At 44.3% G+C, this 20,464-nt stretch overlaps 2 protein-coding genes across 2 annotated transcripts in view; one reads left to right on the top strand and one right to left on the bottom strand.

The window, feature by feature from the left end:
- The window catches only part of LOC137349258 (zinc finger protein 16-like), an 824,782-nt gene that overhangs the window by 699,397 nt on the left and 104,921 nt on the right, over nucleotides 1-20,464 (bottom strand). The gene's annotated exons all lie outside the window — the stretch shown is intronic.
- Nucleotides 3,211-19,487, top strand: LOC137349285 (zinc finger protein 79-like). Its single transcript, XM_068014824.1, has 2 exons — nucleotides 3,211-4,316; nucleotides 5,207-19,487. The coding sequence occupies exon 2, from the start codon at nucleotides 5,564-5,566 to the stop codon at nucleotides 6,404-6,406; it is 843 nt and encodes a 280-aa protein (XP_067870925.1). The 5' UTR covers nucleotides 3,211-4,316; nucleotides 5,207-5,563; the 3' UTR covers nucleotides 6,407-19,487.

The raw sequence follows: 20,464 nt of genomic DNA, 5'->3' as shown, positions 1-20,464 counted from the left end.
AGACAGAAATGTGGGCATGAGAGCAGGGGATGTGTTGAAATGGCACACAACCGGAAGCTCGGGGCCATGCTTTCGTGCTGAGCGGAGGTGTTCAGCAAAGCAGTCACCCAATCTGCGTTTGGTCTCCCCAATGTAGAGGAGACCACATTGCAAGCAGTGAATACAGTATACTAAATTGAAAGAAGTACAAGTAAATCACTGCTTCACCTGAAAGGTGTGTTTGGGGCCTTGGATAGTGAGGAGAGAGGAGGTAAAAGGGCAAGTATTACACCTCCTGCGATTGCCTGGTCGCAAGGAGACAAGGCCGGAAGCGAGCAGCCAAGAGAGGGGAACCAGCGAGGCCGGGAGTCAGCAACCAAGGTGGGGAAGTGGCGAGGTGGGGAGGGAGTTGCCGGAGAGGGAAGCAGCGAGGCCGGAAGCAAGCGGCCAAAGCGGAGAGAACAGAAGCGAGCGGGCGAGGGAGTGGGGGGAAATGGCAAAGCAGGAAGCGAGTGACTGAAGCGGTGAGAACGGGAGCGAGCGGCCAAGGGAGTGGGGGGGGGGGGGGGGGGCAGGGGAGTGGCAAAGCAGGAAGTGAATCGCTGAGGAGGGCAAGCGGCGAGGCCAGCAACATGCGGCCGAGGGGGGGAGGCAGCGAGGCGGGGAATGAGCAGCTGAGGGAGTGGGGGGGAATTGATAAGCAGGAAGCTAGTGGCTGAGGGAGTGAAGCAGTGAGGTCAGGAGTAAGCAACCAAGGTGGGGAAGTGGCAAGGTGGGGAAGCCGCGAGCAAGCGGCCGAAGTGGCGAGAACGGGAACAAGCGGCCGAGGGACTGCGGGGAAACGGTAAAGAGGGAAGCAAGCAACTGGATTCCCCAGCAGAGGCCATAGTTTCTCTATAACTACCCTCACGAGCACCTTTATCATTTTAGAAGACCTCCAGTACTAAATCCTGAACATTCAGGGCAAGGATAGATAAGGATGTGGTTTCTGCAGTTTGGGAGAGGATAGATAAGGATGTGGTTTCTGCAGTTTGGGAGAGGATAGATAAGGATGTGGTTTCTGCAGTTTATGAGAGGATAGATAAGGATGTAGTTTCTGCAGTTTGGGAGAGGATAGATAAGGATGTGGTTTCTGCAGTGTGGGAGAGGATAGATAAGGATGTGGTTTTTGCAGTTTGGGAGAGGATAGATAAGGATGTGGTTTCTGCAGTTTGGGAGAGGATAGATAAGGATGTGGTTTCTGCAGTTTGGAGAAGGATAGATAAGGATGTGGTTTCTGCAGTTTGGGAGAGGATAGATAAGGATGTGGTTTCTGCAGTTTGGAGAAGGATAGATAAGGATGTGGTTTCTGCAGTTTGGGAGAGGATAGATAAGGATGTGATTTCTGCAGTTTGGGAGAGGATTGATAAGGATGTGGATTTTGCAGTTTGGGAGAGGATAGATAAGGATGTGGATTTTGCAGTTTGGGAGAGAATAGATAAGGATGTGGATTTTGCAGTTTGGGAGAGGATAGATAAGGATGTGGTTTCTGCAGTTTGGGAGAGGATAGATAAGGATGTGATTTCTGCAGTTTGGGAGGGGATAGATAAGGATGTGGTTTCTGCAGTTTGGGAGAGGATTGATAAGGATGTGGATTTTGCAGTTTGGGAGAGGATAGATAAGGATGTGGATTTTGCAGTTTGGGAGAGGATAGATAAGGATGTGGATTTTGCAGTTTGGGAGAGGATAGATAAGGATGTGGTTTCTGCAGTTTGGGAGAGGATTGATAAGGATGTGGATTTTGCAGTTTGGGAGAGGATAGATAAGGATGTGGATTTTGCAGTTTGGGAGAGGATAGATAAGGATGTGGATTTTGCAGTTTGGGAGAGGATAGATAAGGATGTGGTTTCTGCAGTTTGGGAGAGGATAGATAAGGATGTGATTTCTGCAGTTTGGGAGAGGATAGATAAGGATGTGGTTTCTGCAGTTTGGGAGAGGATTGATAAGGATGTGGTTTTTGCAGTTTGGGAGAGGATAGATAAGGATGTGGTTTCTGCAGTTTGGGAGAGGATTGATAAGGATGTGGTTTTTGCAGTTTGGGAGAGGATAGATAAGGATGTGGTTTCTGCAGTTTGGGAGAGGATAGATAAGGATGTGATTTCTGCAGTTTGGGAGGGGATAGATAAGGATGTGGTTTCTGCAGTTTGGAGAAGGATAGATAAGGATGTGATTTCTGCAGTTTGGGAGGGGATAGATAAGGATGTGGTTTCTGCAGTTTGGAGAAGGATAGATAAGGATGTGGTTTCTGCAGTTTGGGAGAGGATAGATAAGGATGTGGATTTTGCCGTTTGGGAGAGGATAGATAAGGATGTGGTTTTTGCAGTTTGGGAGAGGATAGATAAGGATGTGGATTTTGCAGTTTGGAGAAGGATAGATAAGGATGTGGTTTCTGCAGTTTGGGAGAGGATAGATAAGGATGTGGATTTTGCAGTTTGGGAGAGGATAGATAAGGATGTGGTTTTTGCAGTTTGGAGAAGGATAGATAAGGATGTGGTTTCTGCAGTTTGGGAGAGGATAGATAAGGATGTGGATTTTGCAGTTTGGGAGAGGATAGATAAGGATGTGGTTTTTGCAGTTTGGGAGAGGATAGATAAGGATGTGGTTTCTGCAGTTTGGGAGAGGATAGATAAGGATGTGGTTTCTGTAGTTCTGCACTCTCACAAGGAAGGAGTGGTTAGATGGTGTGAGTGCCATCATTAGGCTGTGGAATATAAATTCAACATTTTAGTTAGACAATGAACTGGATATATAAATGAAGAGAATCAGTTGTAAGGTGACACTTACAAATGACTGGAGAAAATGCTGGAAAGACTCTGCAAGGCGACAGTGGCTGTCGAGAGCAAAACAGGGTTGATGTTTCAAGCGCATTGAGCCGTTGCCGCCTGGAACTCGGAGTGGGAGAAGGAGGAAGAATGAGGAGAGGCAATATAGTCCAACACTCACAGCAACCTACAATCCACCTACATTACCGGGATAGGGAGACAGAGTTTAGAAACACTCAGCAACACGACTCCAGTAAAAGATCCCAGGAGGAAGAGGGGGAGCAGTGTGTGTACCTGCCCTGATATCCCCCTCCCCAGGCCTGTCAGTCAAACCCCCCCCACTCCTCCCAGTCCACAGCTCAGCCTGGCAGCTTCCTGCACCTTGAGCCAGCCCTGCCCAGGTGTGGCCCAGTCCAAGGGGAGTCTTTGTGGAACCGGGGAGGGGGGACGTCCGTCCCTGTGCTGTGTCCCAAATGGTTCCTCCCTTCCCCAGGCCCCTTTATAACTGAGCTCAGTTTCCCGCCGCTGCCGCCTCGCTCGATACAGACGCAAGACTGGGAGCTTCTTATTCTTTTTGTTGATGTTGCACCGGGCGTCTTCAACTGCAAATAAGAGCGGATTGCGCATGCTCCAGACTGTCACGGCGCCTGCGCACTGATTTCCAGCGCTGAGAATGCTGGGTCAGGGCCACTGACCGCCTCAATCCGAGCAGCAGGAGGGTGCACCGAGTAGTTGGGAATGGCGAGCAGAATGGGCGCAAGAGGGGAAGCAGCAAATGAACGCAGCGGCGATCGAGGGAAGTAGGGTGGACCTGCATGCGGCTACGATCCCGACCTTTGAGTTTAATGCGGTTCTGCTGAAGGGTCACTGACCTGAAACGTTAACTCTGCTGCTCTCCCCACAGATGCTGCCAGACCTGCTGAGTATTTCCAGCACTTTTTGCTTTTATTTCAGATTTCCATCGTCTGCAGTATTTTTCTTTTATTTTGGGTTTAATTCGTTTTTTTGTGTGACAAGTTGAGCAGCACCATCTTTATTACTGGCAGCTGCAGGCAGTGACGTTTCAGTCGGTGATGCTGCATTTGCGCATGTGCCAGTGGTGCACCGCCTGGTGGTTGCGCAATGCGATGTCTCCCTAGGTTTAGAAAACACCGCAACATGTTGTTGGATCGGAGGGTAGGAGCGCCTCATGTGGTTACGGAATTCCTTCCTCCACTGCTTTGATTGAGGCATTTGCTGTGTTCAAATAACAGAGGAAGAAATGTCTTTGGGATACTATAAGCATTCGTAGTGCTACAGTTGGCAGGAAAAGAGACAGCAGTGTAAGGAGAGAGCCAACTGTGTAACAGCCCCGACAACCAACTTCACCTGCAGCGCCTGTGGAAGAGTCTGTGGCTCTAGAATTGGCCTTTATAGCCACTCCAGGCACTACTCCACAAACCACTGACCAATTCTAGGCGCTTACCCATTGTCTTTCGCGACAAGGAGGCCAAAAAGGAAAAGGAGTACCTCTACATCCCACAGGGAGACTTAAAGGTACACACATTTAATTAATAAAAATAAACTTGCAAGGCCAGGGGAATTGAGCAGAAGAGTGGGACTGATTGGATAGCACTGTGGAGAGACAGAATGGACTCGATGGGCCAAATGGCCTCATTCTGTGCTATAAATGACTCCATTACTCTATAACAGAAGGGAAGTGAGTAGCTGGTGAGTTTTTATTTTTTAGTTGTAAGGTTTATGAAACCTTAAGGTTTCAAGGTTTATCTTGAATAGATAGAGAAATGTCAGGGCTGCTCCAATCTCTCGAGTGCACATCCTGTGCTATGTGGGAACTCCAGGACATGCAAAGTGTCCTGGATAAGCATTTATGCAGGAAGTATCGTTAGTTGAAGCAGCTCAAGCTCCGGTTTCAGAGTGTGAGCAGCAGCTCTCATCGCTGCAGTACATCTGTGAGTTTTAAGAGCTTCGTGGATAGTACCTTTTATAGATGTGGTCACCCCACCACTTAAGGATATGCAGGGTGAGAGGGTGGCCAATAGATAGTCAAGAAGAAACAGGCAGGTAGTGCAGGAGACCCCTGAGTGCATCCTACTCTCCAAACAGTGTTCAGCTCTGAGTACTGATGAAAGTGATGGTTCATCGGGGGACTGCAGCCAGAGCCAAGCCATGGCACCGCGGTTGTCTCAGCTGCACAGGGGGGCACAAAGAAGACTGGAAGAGCAATAGTGATAGGAGATGCAATCGGGGAATAAACAGGCATTTCTGCAGCCACAGACGTGAATCCAGGATGGTGTGTTGCCTCCCTCAGGACAACATGCAGCAGGGTGCATGCGCGGCGATCCTGGGTCAGGAGCAGGAGGTGAGAATGTTGTGAATTTCTATCCTGGACTGATAGTGATGTCTTTTGTAAACTCCTTTTACAGGTTATTAGAAGGGGAGGATTTGCAGACAGGAAACTTAAACTAAACATCACATCAGGATCCGACAGTCACTCTATTCATCAGGACCTGAATATCATCAGTCTTTGAATGTGGAAGGAGAAATGTTTGTATGTCAGAAAAGATTTCGTACATCACTGTGACTGGAAAATCACCGAGACACGCGCATCTGAGTGAGAGCGTTCCCATGCGTTCCACTGACTCTGGAAAGAGCTTGAACCAGTTACGCAACTTGAAAAAACATCGCAGCTTCACAGCAGGGAAAAACCATTGACATGTTCTGTGTGTGGACGAGGATTCAACTGATTGTCTAACCTGGACAGCTACAAGGACCCCCACACCATGGAGAAACCATGGAAATGTGGGGACTGTGAGAAGGGATTCAATTACCCATCAGAACTGGATGTTCATCGACGCAGGCACACTGGGGAGAGGCCATTCACCTGCTCAGAGTGTGGGAAAGGATTCACTCGGTCATCCAACCTGGTGACACACCAACAAGTTCACACTGGCGAGAGACCATTCACCTGTTCTGTGTGTGGGAAGGGATTCACCAGTTCATCTACTCTGCTGACACACCAGCAAGTTCACACTGTGGAGAGACCATTCACCTGCTCCGAGTGTGGGAAGGGATTCACTCGGTCATCACTCCTGCTGACACACCAGCGAGTTCACACTGGGGAGCGGCTGTTCACCTGTTCCGAGTGTGGGAAGGGATTCACTCAGTCATGCAACCTGCAGAGACACCAGCGAGTTCACACTGGGGAGAGGCCGTTCACCTGTCCTGTGTGTAGGAAGGGATTTACTCAGTTATCCAACCTCACTGAACACCAACTTGTTCACACAGACAAGAGACCTTTTAAATGTTTTGACTGTGAGAAGAGTTTTAAAAGCAGAAATGATCTGATGAGACACAAGCACACTCACACTGGAGAGAGGCCATTCACCTGCTCCGAGTGTGGGAAGGGATTCAGTCAGTCATCCACCCTGCTGAGACACCGACACACTCACACCGGGGAGAGGCCATACGCCTGCTCGATGTGTGGAAAGGGATTCACTCACTCATCTGCCCTGCTGAGACACCAGCGAGTTCACACTGGGGAGAGGCCGTTCACTTGCTCCGCTTGTGGAAAGGGGTTTGTTCAGTCATCCCACCTGCTGAAACACCAACGAGTTCACAAGTGACTGCAGGGATTGGATTCTGCTGTTATTGCTGTTGTGAATCACATCCAGGACTGGACCATGTTGGGATTTATTTCAGTTGATAAACTCCAGCCCAGTTACAGGGATTAATATTCTGGATATATATCAAATTGATCAGCTTTGCATCAAACCGAGTGTTGACTTCTCTAAGATAAGAGGAGACGGATATCATGTTACTGACTCTTCCATTTTTGGGCCTTTTCTCCTTTGTTTCTGGAAGACTTGTATTTGTCTAGTGCCTTTCACAACGTCAGGATGTGCCATAGTGTTTTACAGGTGACGAAGATTTTTTCATGTGTACTCAGTGCTGTTGGCAGCTGTGTCTCAGTGGGTAGCACTCTCACCTCTGAGTCAGTAGGTTGTGGTTTCAAGTTTTCTCCAGGACTGGAGCACAACAATTAAGGCTGGCACTCCAGTGCAGTACCGTGGGAGTATTGCATGGTAGGAGCTGCTGTCCTTCAGATGAAACAAACTAAGGCTCCGTTTTCCCCCTCAGGTGGAGCTAAAAGATCCCATGGCACTCTTTCAAAGACAAAGAGGGGAGTTATCCCCAGTATCCTGGTCAATATTTATCCCCCTCCTCAACATCAGTAAAACAGATGATCTGTTCATTATGACATCGCTGTTTGTGGGAGCTTGCTGTGTGCAAATTGGCTGCTGTGTTTCCTGCATTCTGTCACAAGAGTTTTGTTTTTTAAAAACTAAGAGGTCTGTGTGCCTTTAAGACTGAGAAAAAGGATGTGGTCTAATATTCCTATTCTGTATTCGCTAACCTGATAGTTGGAGGTTCAATCTGAGAATTTGCTCGGCCTGCTTCTGCCTCATCCTCACTGTCCTTTTCCTTCTCAACAGTCTCGATTACCTAACATACTTGTACTGGCTTATCCTCCACCCTCTGACAATATTGCTTTAGCATACTGATGTGACACAACCGGTGGTTCTTCCGGTGATCAGGGATATCAATCAAGTAACCTACCTTACCCACTCTTTTGCTCACTCTCTATGGGCGACTTAGGTTCTCCCTGTAACGGTAACACTAATATCCCCTGGTTGAAAATCACGGGCTTTTGCATTCTTGCCTGCCTATTTTTTCATGTTGGCTTGGGATGCTTTAAGGTGTTCCTGAGCCACACCGCAAGCTTGTGTGAGCCTTTCCCAGAACACAAATACATAGTCCAGTATCGAAGATTCATTCTTTTGTTCGAAGAATCTTTTATAAGTTTTACAGGATCTCTTACTTCATGTCCGTAAACCAATTCGAAAGGACTGAAGCCTGTAGACTCATTCAGTGAGTCTCTGTGGCAAATTAAAGAAATTCTAGTCCTTTATCGCAATCATGTGAATATTCGTGACAGTTCTAATCATTGTTTTAAGACTTTGATGAAATCGCTCTCAAACTCTCTGTGACTGGGTGAAATGCTGAAAATTTTAACTGTCTAATCCCCAAATTGCCCATGACTTCTTGAAATATCCTAGACATGAAATTAGAACCTTGATCTGATTGAACTTCAAGTGGCAACCCATATCTCGTAGAATTGGGTTAACTTTTCCATTACTATTCCAGCAGTAATTGTCCTCAAAGGAATGGCCTCTGGAAATCAAGTATCCATATCCATGATAATAAGTATGTATTGATGTCCTTCTTTTGTTTTTGGCAAGGGTCCTACATAGTCTACCAATACCCTGCTAAACCGTTCCTCAATCACTGGTATGGGAATTAGTGTTGCCGGTTTTATGGTAGGTTGTGGTTTTCCCACCATTTGACATGTACGGCATGTCCTACAAAATTGTCTCACATCCTTTGTAAGACCTGGCCAGTAATAATGTTGGCTTCTGTGAGATTTGGTCTTCCGAGTTCCCCTATGTCCTGCAAAAGGAATGTCATGTGCTAACCTTAATGATCCTGGTCGATATTGAGGTGGTACCACTATCTGTTCAACAACTGTCCTGTCTTTGCCCGTATGTCTATCAGGCAGTCTCCATTTCCTCCTCAAAACCCCGTTTGTCATATAATAGCCTTCTGGAACTCCTTTCGCCGAGCTTCTGTCAGAGCTATCTGTGCCATTTGGTATACCTCTGAATCAGCTTGCTGTGCTGCAATGATAGAAGATCTGTTAAACCACTTGGAGAGGCAGGGATTAATCAGGGATAGTCAGCATAGCTTTGTCAGGGGGAGATCATGTCTAACTAACTTGATTGAATTTTTGAGGAGGTGACTGGATGTGTAGATGAGGGTAAAGCAGTTGATGTGGACTTCAGTAAGGCTTTTGATAAGGCCCCACATGGGAGATTGGTTAAGAAGGTAAGAGCCCATGGGATCCAGGGCAATTTGGCAAATTGGATCCAAAATTGGCTTAGTGGCAGGAGGCAGAGGGTCATGGTCGAGGGTTCTTTCTGCGAGTGGAAGCCTGTGACCAGTGGTGTACCGCAGGGATCGGTGCTGGGACCCTTGCTGTTTGTAGTGTATATTAATGATTTAGACGTGAATATAGCAGGTATGATCAGTAAGTTCGCGGATGACACGAAAATTGGTGGTGTCGCAAATAGTGAGGAGGAAAGCCTTAGATTACAGGATGATATAGTGGCAAATGGAATTTAATCCTGAGAAGTGTGAGGTGATGCATTTTGGGAGGACTAACAAGGCAAGGGAATGCACAATGGATGGCTAGGAAGTACAGAGGGTCAGAGGGACCTTGGTGTACCTGTCCATAGATCACTGAAGGCAGCAACATAGGTAGATAAGGTGGTTAGGAAGGCATATGGAATACTTGCCTTTATTAGCCAAGGTATAGAATATAAGAGCAGGGAGGTTATGATGGAGCTGTATAAAATGCTAGTTAGGCCACAGCTGGAGTACTGTGTACAGTTCTGGGCACCACACTTATAGGAAGGATGTGATTGCACTGGAGAGAGTGCAGAGGAGATTCGCCAGGATGTTGCCTGGGCTGGAGCATTTCAGCTATGAAGAGAGACTGAAAAGGCTAGGGTTGTTTTCCTTAGAGCAGAGAAGGCTGAGGGGGGGTCATGATTGAGGTATACAAAATTATGAGGGGCATTGATGGATAGGAAGAAACTTTTTCCCATTGCGGAGGGGTCAATAACCAGGGGCACATAGTTTTAAGGTAGGGGGCAGGAAGTTTAGAGGGGATTTGAGGAAAAAATATTTCACTGAAGGTGGTTGGAATCTGGAACACACTACCTGAAGGTGTGGTAGAGGCAGGAACCCACACAACATTTAAGAAGTATTTAGATGAGCACTTGAAATGCCATAGCATACAAGGCTATGGGCCAAGTGCTGGAAAATGGGATTAGAATAGGTAGGTGCTTGATGGCTGGCTCAGACACGATGGGCCAAAGGGCCTGTTTCTGTGCTGTATGACTCTAAACATCTCATTTGGATTATCCACATCACTAAATAATGTTTCAGATACTTGGCTATCTATTTGTGGTGCCACTTTTATCTCTGACAATGTATCCTGCTGAGCCATTGCTCGGGTGACTGCACACGCAGGAAATATTCCCAGAACTTGTTCCTGTAATTGCTCTGTTTCCTAATTTCACTTGGTTCCTCTGTAATTATAGGAGAAACTGTTACTTTTGATCCGGCCAAATCATTTCCTAGGAGTAGATCAATTCCCTCTATTGGAAAACTGTGGACAACTTCTACAGTTATTATCCCAGATATTAAGTCACTCTCTAGGTGTACTTTATATAAAGGTATGGGTATATACTCCCTGTCAATTCCATTAACTGAAACCTTAGCATTCAAGGTGCTCGCTGGTGGAAATGTTATATCTTTCTCCAGCAACAGCATTTGGGTTGCTCCTGTATCCTTGAATATAATAGGTTTTCCTGCCTCACTTACAGGAGATGGAGTTACTTTCCCCTTTGACAAAAAATCATTATAACTTTTTTTGGTATCTTATTCTTAATCTCTACACTCTTTTTTAGATTAGTATCTGGTTTTACAGCTGTTGTTAAAGCTATAGCCTGGTCTGTTATACTCTGTCAGAGTCTTTTCCTCTGCACTAGCTTTGCGTACCCCAACAAGTCCTATGGGTTTACCTCGCAATTTCCAGCATTCTGAACGAAGATGACCCTTTTTGTGGCAATAATAACACTTTCGCTTGCGAACCTCACTTCTACCCTCTGCACCTTCCTTTCTGACCTGAGGGGGTGATCCTGGGGCATTCCCAGCTGTTCCTTCTTGTCCCCGGCTAATTGCCTTCCTTTCACTCCCCCACTTTCTATCCTTCTCGGGTTTATTGGGGTGTTAGACAAAAAGTTTTGGCTTATTTACAAGCTCAAAATCATCAATTTCCACTGCTTGTCTCGCTTTCAAAACTTTCAGGTTATCTACATGAGTTCTCACTATTGAAGGAATGGAGTTTTTAAACTCTAAGAGAATCAGTTCTCGAAGGTTCTCATATGTGGTTACCATCTTTAATACCCGTATCTGATGGTAAAAATTAATTTCCTTCACCCTCTCAAATTCTACAGATGTCTGCCCATCCAATCTCAGTAAGTTCCAAAACCTCTGACGGTAAGCTTCAGGGACTAACTCAAACGCAGCGAGGATAGCCTTTTTGCTATCTCCTAATTTGCAGAAGCCTCTTCATGAAGCATGGCATAAACTTCACGAGCTCTGCCTACCAACCTGCTTTGCATAAGCAGTGTCCAGCTTTCCTTTGGCCATTTCATCTGTTTGGATATTTTTTCAAAAGATATGATAAATGCCTCTACGTTCCTTTCCTTGAACTTAGGAAGTACCTGTATAAACTTAAACAACTTTTTGCTGGGTCCTGAGCTGAATTCAGATTTTTCCTGACTTGAATTTTCCCTGGATTCAAGACTGCACTTTTGTCTTAGTTCCATCTCTTTTAACTTAAATTCCCTCTCTCTCTCTCTCTGAAATGCTCACTCTTTCTCCCTTTCCTCCAATTCAAGTTTTCTTATTGCTATTTTTTCCGTTTCCTGTTGAAGCTCCAGTTTTTTTTCCGTTTCTAACTGAACCCTAGCCAATTCCACTGCATTGCTCTCTGACTTCTGACCTTGTTGTCGTTCGTCTTCTACTTCTAATTCCAGATGTTGGGCTATTATATCAATTATCTCTACTTTTTTGGAGCCTAATTTCAATTCTAACCCCAATTATGCTGCCAATTCTTTTAGTTTGTTCTTCGTTAAAGTTATCAAATCACTGAGGGAAACATTCTGCTCTAACAGCCAATGCCATCACAATGTACCTTATTATACAAGAATCCTGGTTCCTTTTATTTTCGTAATTGGCATTAGATTTGGATCCCAACAATCGAGCTTTCAATTGATATGATGCCAGGCGCAAGTCCCCAATTTGTACGTTATCCCAGAGATGAGCAACTAATATGATTCCAAACGTGAGCCCTCCAAATTTCCAGCATTCTGATTCTGATCCCAGCCGCGAGCCCCTTAACTAAATATGATTCGATCCTGGACGAGCCCCTTATTAAAATATGTTACGACCATTCAGGACAAAGCCCCCAATCAAAATATGTGATTCTGATTGTGGTGGGAGCAACGCACTGTCAATTCAGTCCTGTCGCTCCACAGGTCAAATCATATTTCTTTAAGCTTTCCAAATCAAAGAAAAAAGCAGCCACATTGAACGATCTAGTAACCCCTGAATGAAGTGAACCAAACCAGGTATCTTTAGATATCAACAAATTAACTATTTATTTAAAAAAACTAATCTTAAACACTACAAAGATAAACCAATATCTAACGACCTTATAATTTCTTATTTAAAAATCTCTCTCCCGCATTGGCATATACTCAATTTTTAATTCGCTGACCAAAAAAATAGAAAAGCAATAAAGTCTTTGCAGATTACGTTCCCGACGAATGGTCTTCTGGTACAACACAGTCAAAGGTCACTTGCAGTCTTCCAAGGCCTGATGAAACCTAAGGTCCTCAATAGGAATTCAGCAGTTCAGTTTGGCAGTTGTAGTATTAAACTCTTCTTTCTTCCCAACAATGAACACAGCAGATATCAAGGAATTAATTTGGCTTGAAGCTTTGTAGAATTTTGAGAGAGAAACAACAAGCTTTTCTTCCTCCAGTTTAAATTGTCTCCGAGAGCTTTCCTTCCTTCACTTGCTGGAACAGTCTCTCAACTAGCTGCTGTTCAGCTTTTTATTTAAAGGTCAAAATTGCAACACTGAATCTCTGTCCTCCCTCCCGGTGTGGCTGCTGCTTGGCAACCAGAATGCATTTTTGCTCACAGCCTCCGGAGAGTTCTTAAAGACGCAGTGATCTTTTAACACTCTTAAAGGTGCACTGCAATATTTCCGAGGACAGAAAAAAAAACACAGGACCATGACACTATACAGCAGCGAACTAGAAGTGAACCATTGACTTCAACTGAACTTTCAACCAAGAGAGAAATCTAAAAACACTTCAGGCCTGCAAACAATGAGAATTGGATTTCCAAGAGAATTCAACAGATTTACCACGACCTCCCCCTAAATCTACCCCCCCCCCTTCTAATTGCTTCCCCCTTTTTCCCTCTCTATCCGTCTCTTGTGTCTGTGTGTGTGTGAGTGATTGCGTGAGTGGATGTGGCTGTGACAATTTTGGAATAAGACATATTGATGAATAAACAGTTGATTTTCTGTTTTAAAACCTACAAGAAAGCCTGTCACTATTTGTTGGACAAATAAAACAGCGAGGGGCTAAACCTGAATAACAAAACACACTTGCTGTGGTCAGGTGGGAGTTGAACAATGGGAACCACCAAATCTCACCACGTGGCTGTAACAGTGATGTTGCTTGAAGGATAAATATTGACAGCACACTGGGGGGGGAACACCTCTGCTCCTCAAAATTACTTTATGGGATCACTTGTGTCCATCTGAGAGGACAGATGGGGTCTTGGTTGAAGGTGTGTGTGAAAGACAGGACCTCTGACAGTGCAGTGTTCCCTCAGTGCTGCATTGGAATATCAGCCGAGATTTTGTGCTCAAGTCTCTGGATGTGAATTTGAACCCACAACCTACTGACTCACAGATGAGAATGTAAACACTGAACCACGACTAACACCTCATCATTACTCTCGATTATTTCAGTTCTCAGACCTTCGGTTATTCTCATGGCCAAGTCTCAGCTCCCTGTATATTGCAGACTGCCTCCCCTAGTTTCGGTATCCAGGGAAGGTATCGGTAACATGCACACATATCTGTCCTTGGAGTGTTTGATGGGAGAGTGTAGACGGAGCTTTAATCTGTATCTAACCCATGCTGTATCTGACTGGAGAATGCTTCGAGCAGACATGCTGTGCTCTGAAAGTCCCATTTCCAGGCACTGACATCCATTACCTCGGTAAGAACAACATTGAACTCAAAAGATTAGAGAAACCAATCAATTTCTCTCCTGGACACACTTCCAGAGAGACAGTGAGTGTCCCGGATATTTCTGTACATTCTGCTCGTTATTTCATCCCGAGTCTGAGTCTTTTGGTGATGATTTGAATTTGATGTCCTCTTGTTCGACCTACTGACTAGTGGAAATAGATTGAAGCCCTCCCTCAGGTCTCCAATAACCCTTTGTTCTAATGAAAAGAGCCCCAGTTTCTCTAATCTCTCCTGATAACTAAAGCCTCTTTTCCCTGGTATCATCTCAGTGAATCTCTTCTGCACCCTCTCCATGGCCTTGACATCCTTCCTGGTGTAAGATCCCAAAACTTGACCCAATATTCCAACTGAAGCCTAACCAATGATTTGTACACGTTTACATGACCTCTGTCCTTTTGTACTCTACACCCCGAATTAGAAAACTAGGATCCCATGTGCTTTTAACCACTTTATCAACTTGCCCTCCCACTTTTAAAGGTTTGTGTCTCTGAACCCCTTGTAGGATTTAGAGATATTAACATAACATGGCTAAAATACATTGACATCAAACGTCTGATATGTGTATTATGGGATGGGGAAGTTTTATCTGAGTTAGAAACTGAAACAGGCGCTTCACTGCAGACAGGTCTCCATGGCAACACTGATAAGATATCCATTCCACAGAATCAGCTCATTGGAAACACTAATCAGATCAGGAGTAAGGACAGCTTACTGTTATTTGTCTGTTATTAACCACAATATAACTTAAACCAGAATGAGTAATAGAATAGATATGATGATATTGTGAGATGTTTTTAACCTATAATTGTGAAGCTAAGAAATAACAGAATTAACAGAAGGCAGGATAATTTTGGGATAATGAGAAAATTGCTGAAGAAAAGTAACTGCTGGAAACCAGGGAATGTGTCCTTGCAAATCACAGATTAGAGTAGTTCCAGCTGTCTTTTCCTCATTTCCTTCCAAAATCCAGCAGAGAAGACAAAAGAGTCAGGTGTCAGAGCTGGATCACTACAGGGTATAAAAGTGAAAGGATACTGATGTAAGGGGGCAGTCAGGACAGGAGACACCGGAGATCAAGCTCAGGGTGCCCGAGGTTCCACCCAGTGGGCTGACCTCATGTAAGTGACTGTGGACACGGGGGACTTGCATGTTTACTCTGATTGATGGATCAATATAAGATACAGTAGAGGACAGAGAATCTACTCAGTTAATATTTCTTAATAAAAAATTTAAGTCCCTGGGACCGGACTCTCCAACCTGCTATGACAAGGTGTTAGCAAGAACCTTCCACCTTTTCACTGTTCTGCTCTTCTATTCCTTCTATACTTTTCCTATTTAATGTACATATTCTCCCTTTTCCTTCCTCCCAATATCTATCATGTCACATTTCTATGTGATAAGTTTCAACTGACATCTACCTGTCCCATTTACTAACCTGTGTATTCACAATGAGTCACTTACATTCCTCTTCACAGTTCCCCACGTTCACTGTTTTAAAGTCATCTGGAGTTTTTGATCTTGTGCCCCATATACCCGAGCCCAGATCATTTCTCTATATTGAGAAAAGCAATGGTCCCAGCGCTGACACTGGGGGATACCAGTTTCCATCCCTCCACTCTTAAGTAGATTCATTAACCACGACTCTCTCTTTTCTGTCCTTTACCCAACTTTCTATCCATGCTGTCCCACTCCTTTTAATACTGTGAGCTTTAATTTATCAACCAGTCTCCTGTCTGGGACCTTATCAAACACCTTTTGACAATCCATCTGCACAACATCTGCTTTTCCGATCTCAGTACACACTGTTATTCCCTTAAATAATGCCTGCTGTCTGTCCTGAATGAATCCATTTCACGAACAAATGTTGAACTGTTAGCTCCACACCCACAGGGTTTCATCTGTCTAAAGTCACAATAGAAAGGGCCAGTTTGCTTCTGGAGTTTGAGAGAAATCAGGTTTCAAATTATGCAGAGTTTCAGCAAATGAGGGCGAGCCGGGGCTCAGCCCCGCCCACACAGTGCCACAGGCCCCGCCCCTCAGTCTCTCCGATTGGTTAGTGGACTGGTCAGGAAGTGTCTGTAAATGACCATGGATTGATAAACAGTGAGAAGGATAGTGCCAGATCTCTGGAGGATATTAACAGACTGGTAAATGGGCAGATATATGGCAGATGAAATTTAATGCAGAGATGTGTAAAGTTATGCATTTCAGAAGGAAGGATGAGGAGAGGCAATATAAACTAAATAGTGAGGTGGTGAAATAGTGGTAATGTCACTGGACTAGTAATCCAGGTGCCCACACTAATGCCCTGGGCACATGGCTTCAAGTCCCACCATGGCAGCTGGTGGAATATGGAATTGAAAGCTAGTCTCAGTCATGGAGCCAGGAATCTATAATTGATCCCATCTGGTTCACTAATGTCCTTGAGGGAAAGAAATCTGCCGTCCTTACCTGGACTGGCCCACATGTGACTCCTGACCCACAGCAATGTGGTTAACTCTTCACTGCTCTCTGAAATGGCGGAGTAAGTCATTCAATTGTCAAGGGCAATTAGGGATGGGCAATAAATGCTGGCTTTGCCAGTGATGACCACATCCCAAGAAAGAATATATTAAAAAAATTAATCAGTGTATAGGATCAGAGAGATATGGGGGTACCTATACACAAATCTTTGAAGGTGACAGGACAAAATAATAAAGCTGTTGAAAAAACAAACAAGATCTTTGGCTTTATAAATAGAAGCCTAGAGGACAGTGGCAAGGAGATTCTGCTGAACCTTCATAAATTGCCAGTTAGATCTCATAGAAACATAGGAAATAGGAGCAGGAATAGGCCATTCGGCCCCTTGAGCCTGCTGCACCATTCTATTGATCATGGCTGATCTACCTCAACACCATTTGTCCACACAATCCCCATATCCCTTGATATCTTTAACATCTAGAAATCTATCGCTCTCTGTCTTGAACATACTCAAAACTGAGCTCCACAGCATACTCAGCTGGAGTATTGTGTCCAGTTTTGAGCACCAGACTTTAGACAAGAATCAAGGTCTTGGAGAGGGTGCAGAGGAGATTTACTAGAATGATACCAGGGATGAGGGGTTTCAGTTCTCTGGAGAAGCTGGGATTGTTCTCCTGAGAGCAGACAAGGAAGATTTAATAGACGTGATCAAAATGATGAAGGATCTTCACTGAGTAGAGAGGGAGACACTGTTTCCACTGGCAGGAGGGTCAGTAACCAGAGGGCAGAGATTTAAAATAATTGACCAATAAAGCCAGTGGGAGGAGGTGAGGAGAAATGTTTTTAGGCAGCGAGTTGTTCTGATCTGGAATTCACTGCCTGAAAGGGTGGAGGAAGCAGATTCAATAATAACTTTCAAAAGGGGATTGGATAAAAACATCAAAGGGGAAATCTTCCAAGGCTCCAGGGAAAGTGTAGGGGAGTGGGACTAATTGGATAGTTCTTTCAGAGAACCAGCACTGTCATGATGGACCGAATGGTCTCCTTCTCTGCTGTATGATTATATGAAATGGCGATGATCAGGGAGTATCTGCATAAGAAGGAGAAATGGAGAGTGATCAGTGAGAGCCCATCACCAGAACTGGGAGATGTTACAATGGACAGGGAGGGCCAGAGTGTCGGAGGAGAGGGAGAGAGCACATACATACAGAGAGAGTCTGCAGGGGAGGAGAGAAAGAGGGGAACCAGTGAGTTTAGTTTAGTTTAGTGTAGAACTGAACCCAGTCAGAGTCAACACCTTCAGGGGAGGAGAGAGAGAGGAACCAGTGAGTGTAGAACTGAATCCAGTCAGAGAAAACTGTTACGCTCACAGAAGGAGCAAGGATGAAAAATAAGTGAACTGAAGCAATAATAAACTGTGACTTTAAACTCCAAAACATAGACACATTGCTGCAGACAAGATTGGATAGGGGTCAGATGATTCCCCTCCTGTAATACAAAATACATCTGGGCTGTTGGAGACCAAAACCCATCATCACATCTGGTCCAGCCCTGGGAAGGCATTAAAATGGGAAACAGGCAATTCAAAGCAAAGTGGCCCCTATCTTCAACAATTGTGTTATCAAAGACCCTGGCAGAGAGGGAGACTGCAGATTCAAAAGCCAACTTAATAGCTGCGGCCAGCACCATGGTATCATGATGAGCCACCTGCAAACCTCATTTTTAACAATGGTGTGTGTGCAAAGACATTGTATAAACCCTGCAGGGGAGAGTATCTTTGGTCACATGACTGAAACCAAGCTGATAAAACTTTTTTCTTAAAGAGAGACATATAGTGACTGAAGGCCATACTTTTAGCCAGAGAAGCTGTGAAGCTTGCCAGCTAAACAAAGGTGTCATGCCTGCAAAAACAGTTTCATACCATCTTTGAACAACTGAGGCAGAGAGAAATTGCAAGGTGACTTTATAGGCCTGATCGGGTAAGGACATCAGATTTCCTTCCTGGAAAGAAATTAGTGAAGTAGGTGGGTTTTTGGGACAATTTGGTAGTTTCATGGTCACATTACTGATACTAGCTTTTTAATCCCAGATTTATTAAATTGAGTTTAAATCCCTGAACTGCCGTGATGGGATTTGAATGTGTCTCTGCATCATTAGTTGAGGCCTCTGGATTCCTTGTTCAGTAAGATAAACCACTATGCTACAGCACCCCCACTATGATCCATCTCCTCCTATGAGGAGAGATTGAGTAGACTGGGCCTATATTCTCTGGAGTTTAGAAGAATGAGAGGTGATCTGACTGAAACACAATAAATTCTAAGGTACTTGACAGGGTAGATGCTGAGAAAATGTTTCCCCTGTCTGGGGAATCTAGAACACTGGGTCACAGTCTCAGGATAAGGGATCAGCCATTTAGGACTGAAATGAGGAGAAATGTGTTCACTGAAAGGGTTGAGAATCTTTGGAATTGTCTACCCCAGGGAGCTGTGGATGCTCAGTCATTGAGTATATTTAAGACAGAGATTGATAGATTTTTGGGTATTAAGGGGGATATGGGGATAGTGCGGGAAGGTGGACTTGAGTTAGAAGATCAGTCATGATCTTGGTGAATGGCAGAGCAGGTTTGAAGGGCCAAATGGCCTCCTCCAGCTCCTATTTCTTATGTTCATTAAACCTCAGTCTGGTTCCTCTCAAGCTGCTGAGTGAGTGAATTAAATCTTTCTTGACAAATCACCAAGATACCAGACTACAAGTCATGGCCAAAACATCATTTATTGGTTAAAAATCACAACTTAGGTAAATCTGGGCACACAGACACTTTATAAACATGTATAAACACATAGAAATGTAATCAGAGTTATCCAGCAGTTCACCACTAATCGGGAGAGTATTTCACAAAACAAGTAACAAATGCAGGGGTGAGAGTGGACAAAGACCAAAAGGTCTGAAAATTAGTGGCCGAAGACTAAAAAGTATGATTTTCTTTGACAAAGAATCATGTAATTATAGCACTGTTACTGAAGCAAACTGGTTGAGTAATGGTAATTTTGCATCTGTAATGAATAAAATTACACTGCACTCAGAATACAATTTCATGAGACTTACCTGACAGCTGATAATTGGTTTTACGGAGCTTCATGTTCTCAATGTCCTGCTTCTGCCTATTTATAGCTTGTTCATGTAAAAGGTGTTCTGTGAAGATGTGTCAACTTTAATGGAAAGCAATATATATAAACATACCAGATGGCACGTTCTGGTACCTTGGTAAGTGATGTGGACAAATCAGTAGGTATATAAATTAATAAAAAGTAAACATTTATGAGACATTGACAATCCAGAAACTTGAACATAAGTGGGGTAATTTTTCATGTTTTGTGCGATGACATAATCACCGGAACGAAGCAGAAAGTAAAACCAGGTAGGGAGGATTGTATACCAGTTATACAGCCTGTCCAATTTACTGTCCATTAACTTAAATGGACAGGAATATCACATACATTCTGTTAGGAGCATGTGATACTCCTGATCCAATTTTCTTTTAGACAATTATTTACGTCCAAGAACAAAAGAGAAAAATAACCTGATTAACTTTAGCAAATGTGGTGCCTCCGAATAGAATGTTTGTTTCTAAATATCATGACTCACGGTAGATTTTATAATTTAAAATAATTAGTCACATTATAAAGATTCTAAACTAAAATAATCTTATTTTCAGTGCAGATCTCATTATAATCTTAATGAAAACTGATTAAAAATGTGGTTTTCCTCTTCAAAGGCAATGTAAAAATTGTACCAGATCTTGCGAGTGACAGTGGAAAAGTAATGAGACTGGTGTTGTACCTCTAGGAAACAAATCCTGCACTCCGGGTCCCACTACCTGGTGGGACGTCCTGCCCCATGTGCCCAAAGATCTGCGGGTCGAGAATCGGCCTGTTCAGTGACCTGAAGAACCATGGCAGAAACTCGCGACCTTGAGTCGACGTCATCCTCGAAACAAGGGACAGCCGACGACAACCTCTACAGTAACAAGTTTGAGGTTCTGTTGCATTATCCCCAAATCAGGCTCAAAAGTTTGGTAATGGCCCTGTGACAATGCAGCAGGTCCAATGGACAGCTGTATATCCCAACAGTGATGAACACTTCTGGCTCCTGTTCTACTGCATCAATTGGTCCAGTGGCAGCTGCATTTAACAGC

The sequence above is a fragment of the Heterodontus francisci genome, chromosome 34 (genome assembly GCF_036365525.1).
Source record: "Heterodontus francisci isolate sHetFra1 chromosome 34, sHetFra1.hap1, whole genome shotgun sequence".
Classification (NCBI taxonomy): Eukaryota; Metazoa; Chordata; class Chondrichthyes; order Heterodontiformes; family Heterodontidae; genus Heterodontus; species Heterodontus francisci.
This window is presented reverse-complemented; position numbering and strand designations above follow the sequence as displayed.

Excerpts from the sequence above, each read along its gene's own strand:
- LOC137349285 (XM_068014824.1), top strand. The coding sequence starts at position 5,564 with ATGGAGAAACCATGGAAATGTGGGGACTGTGAGAAGGGATTCAATTAC.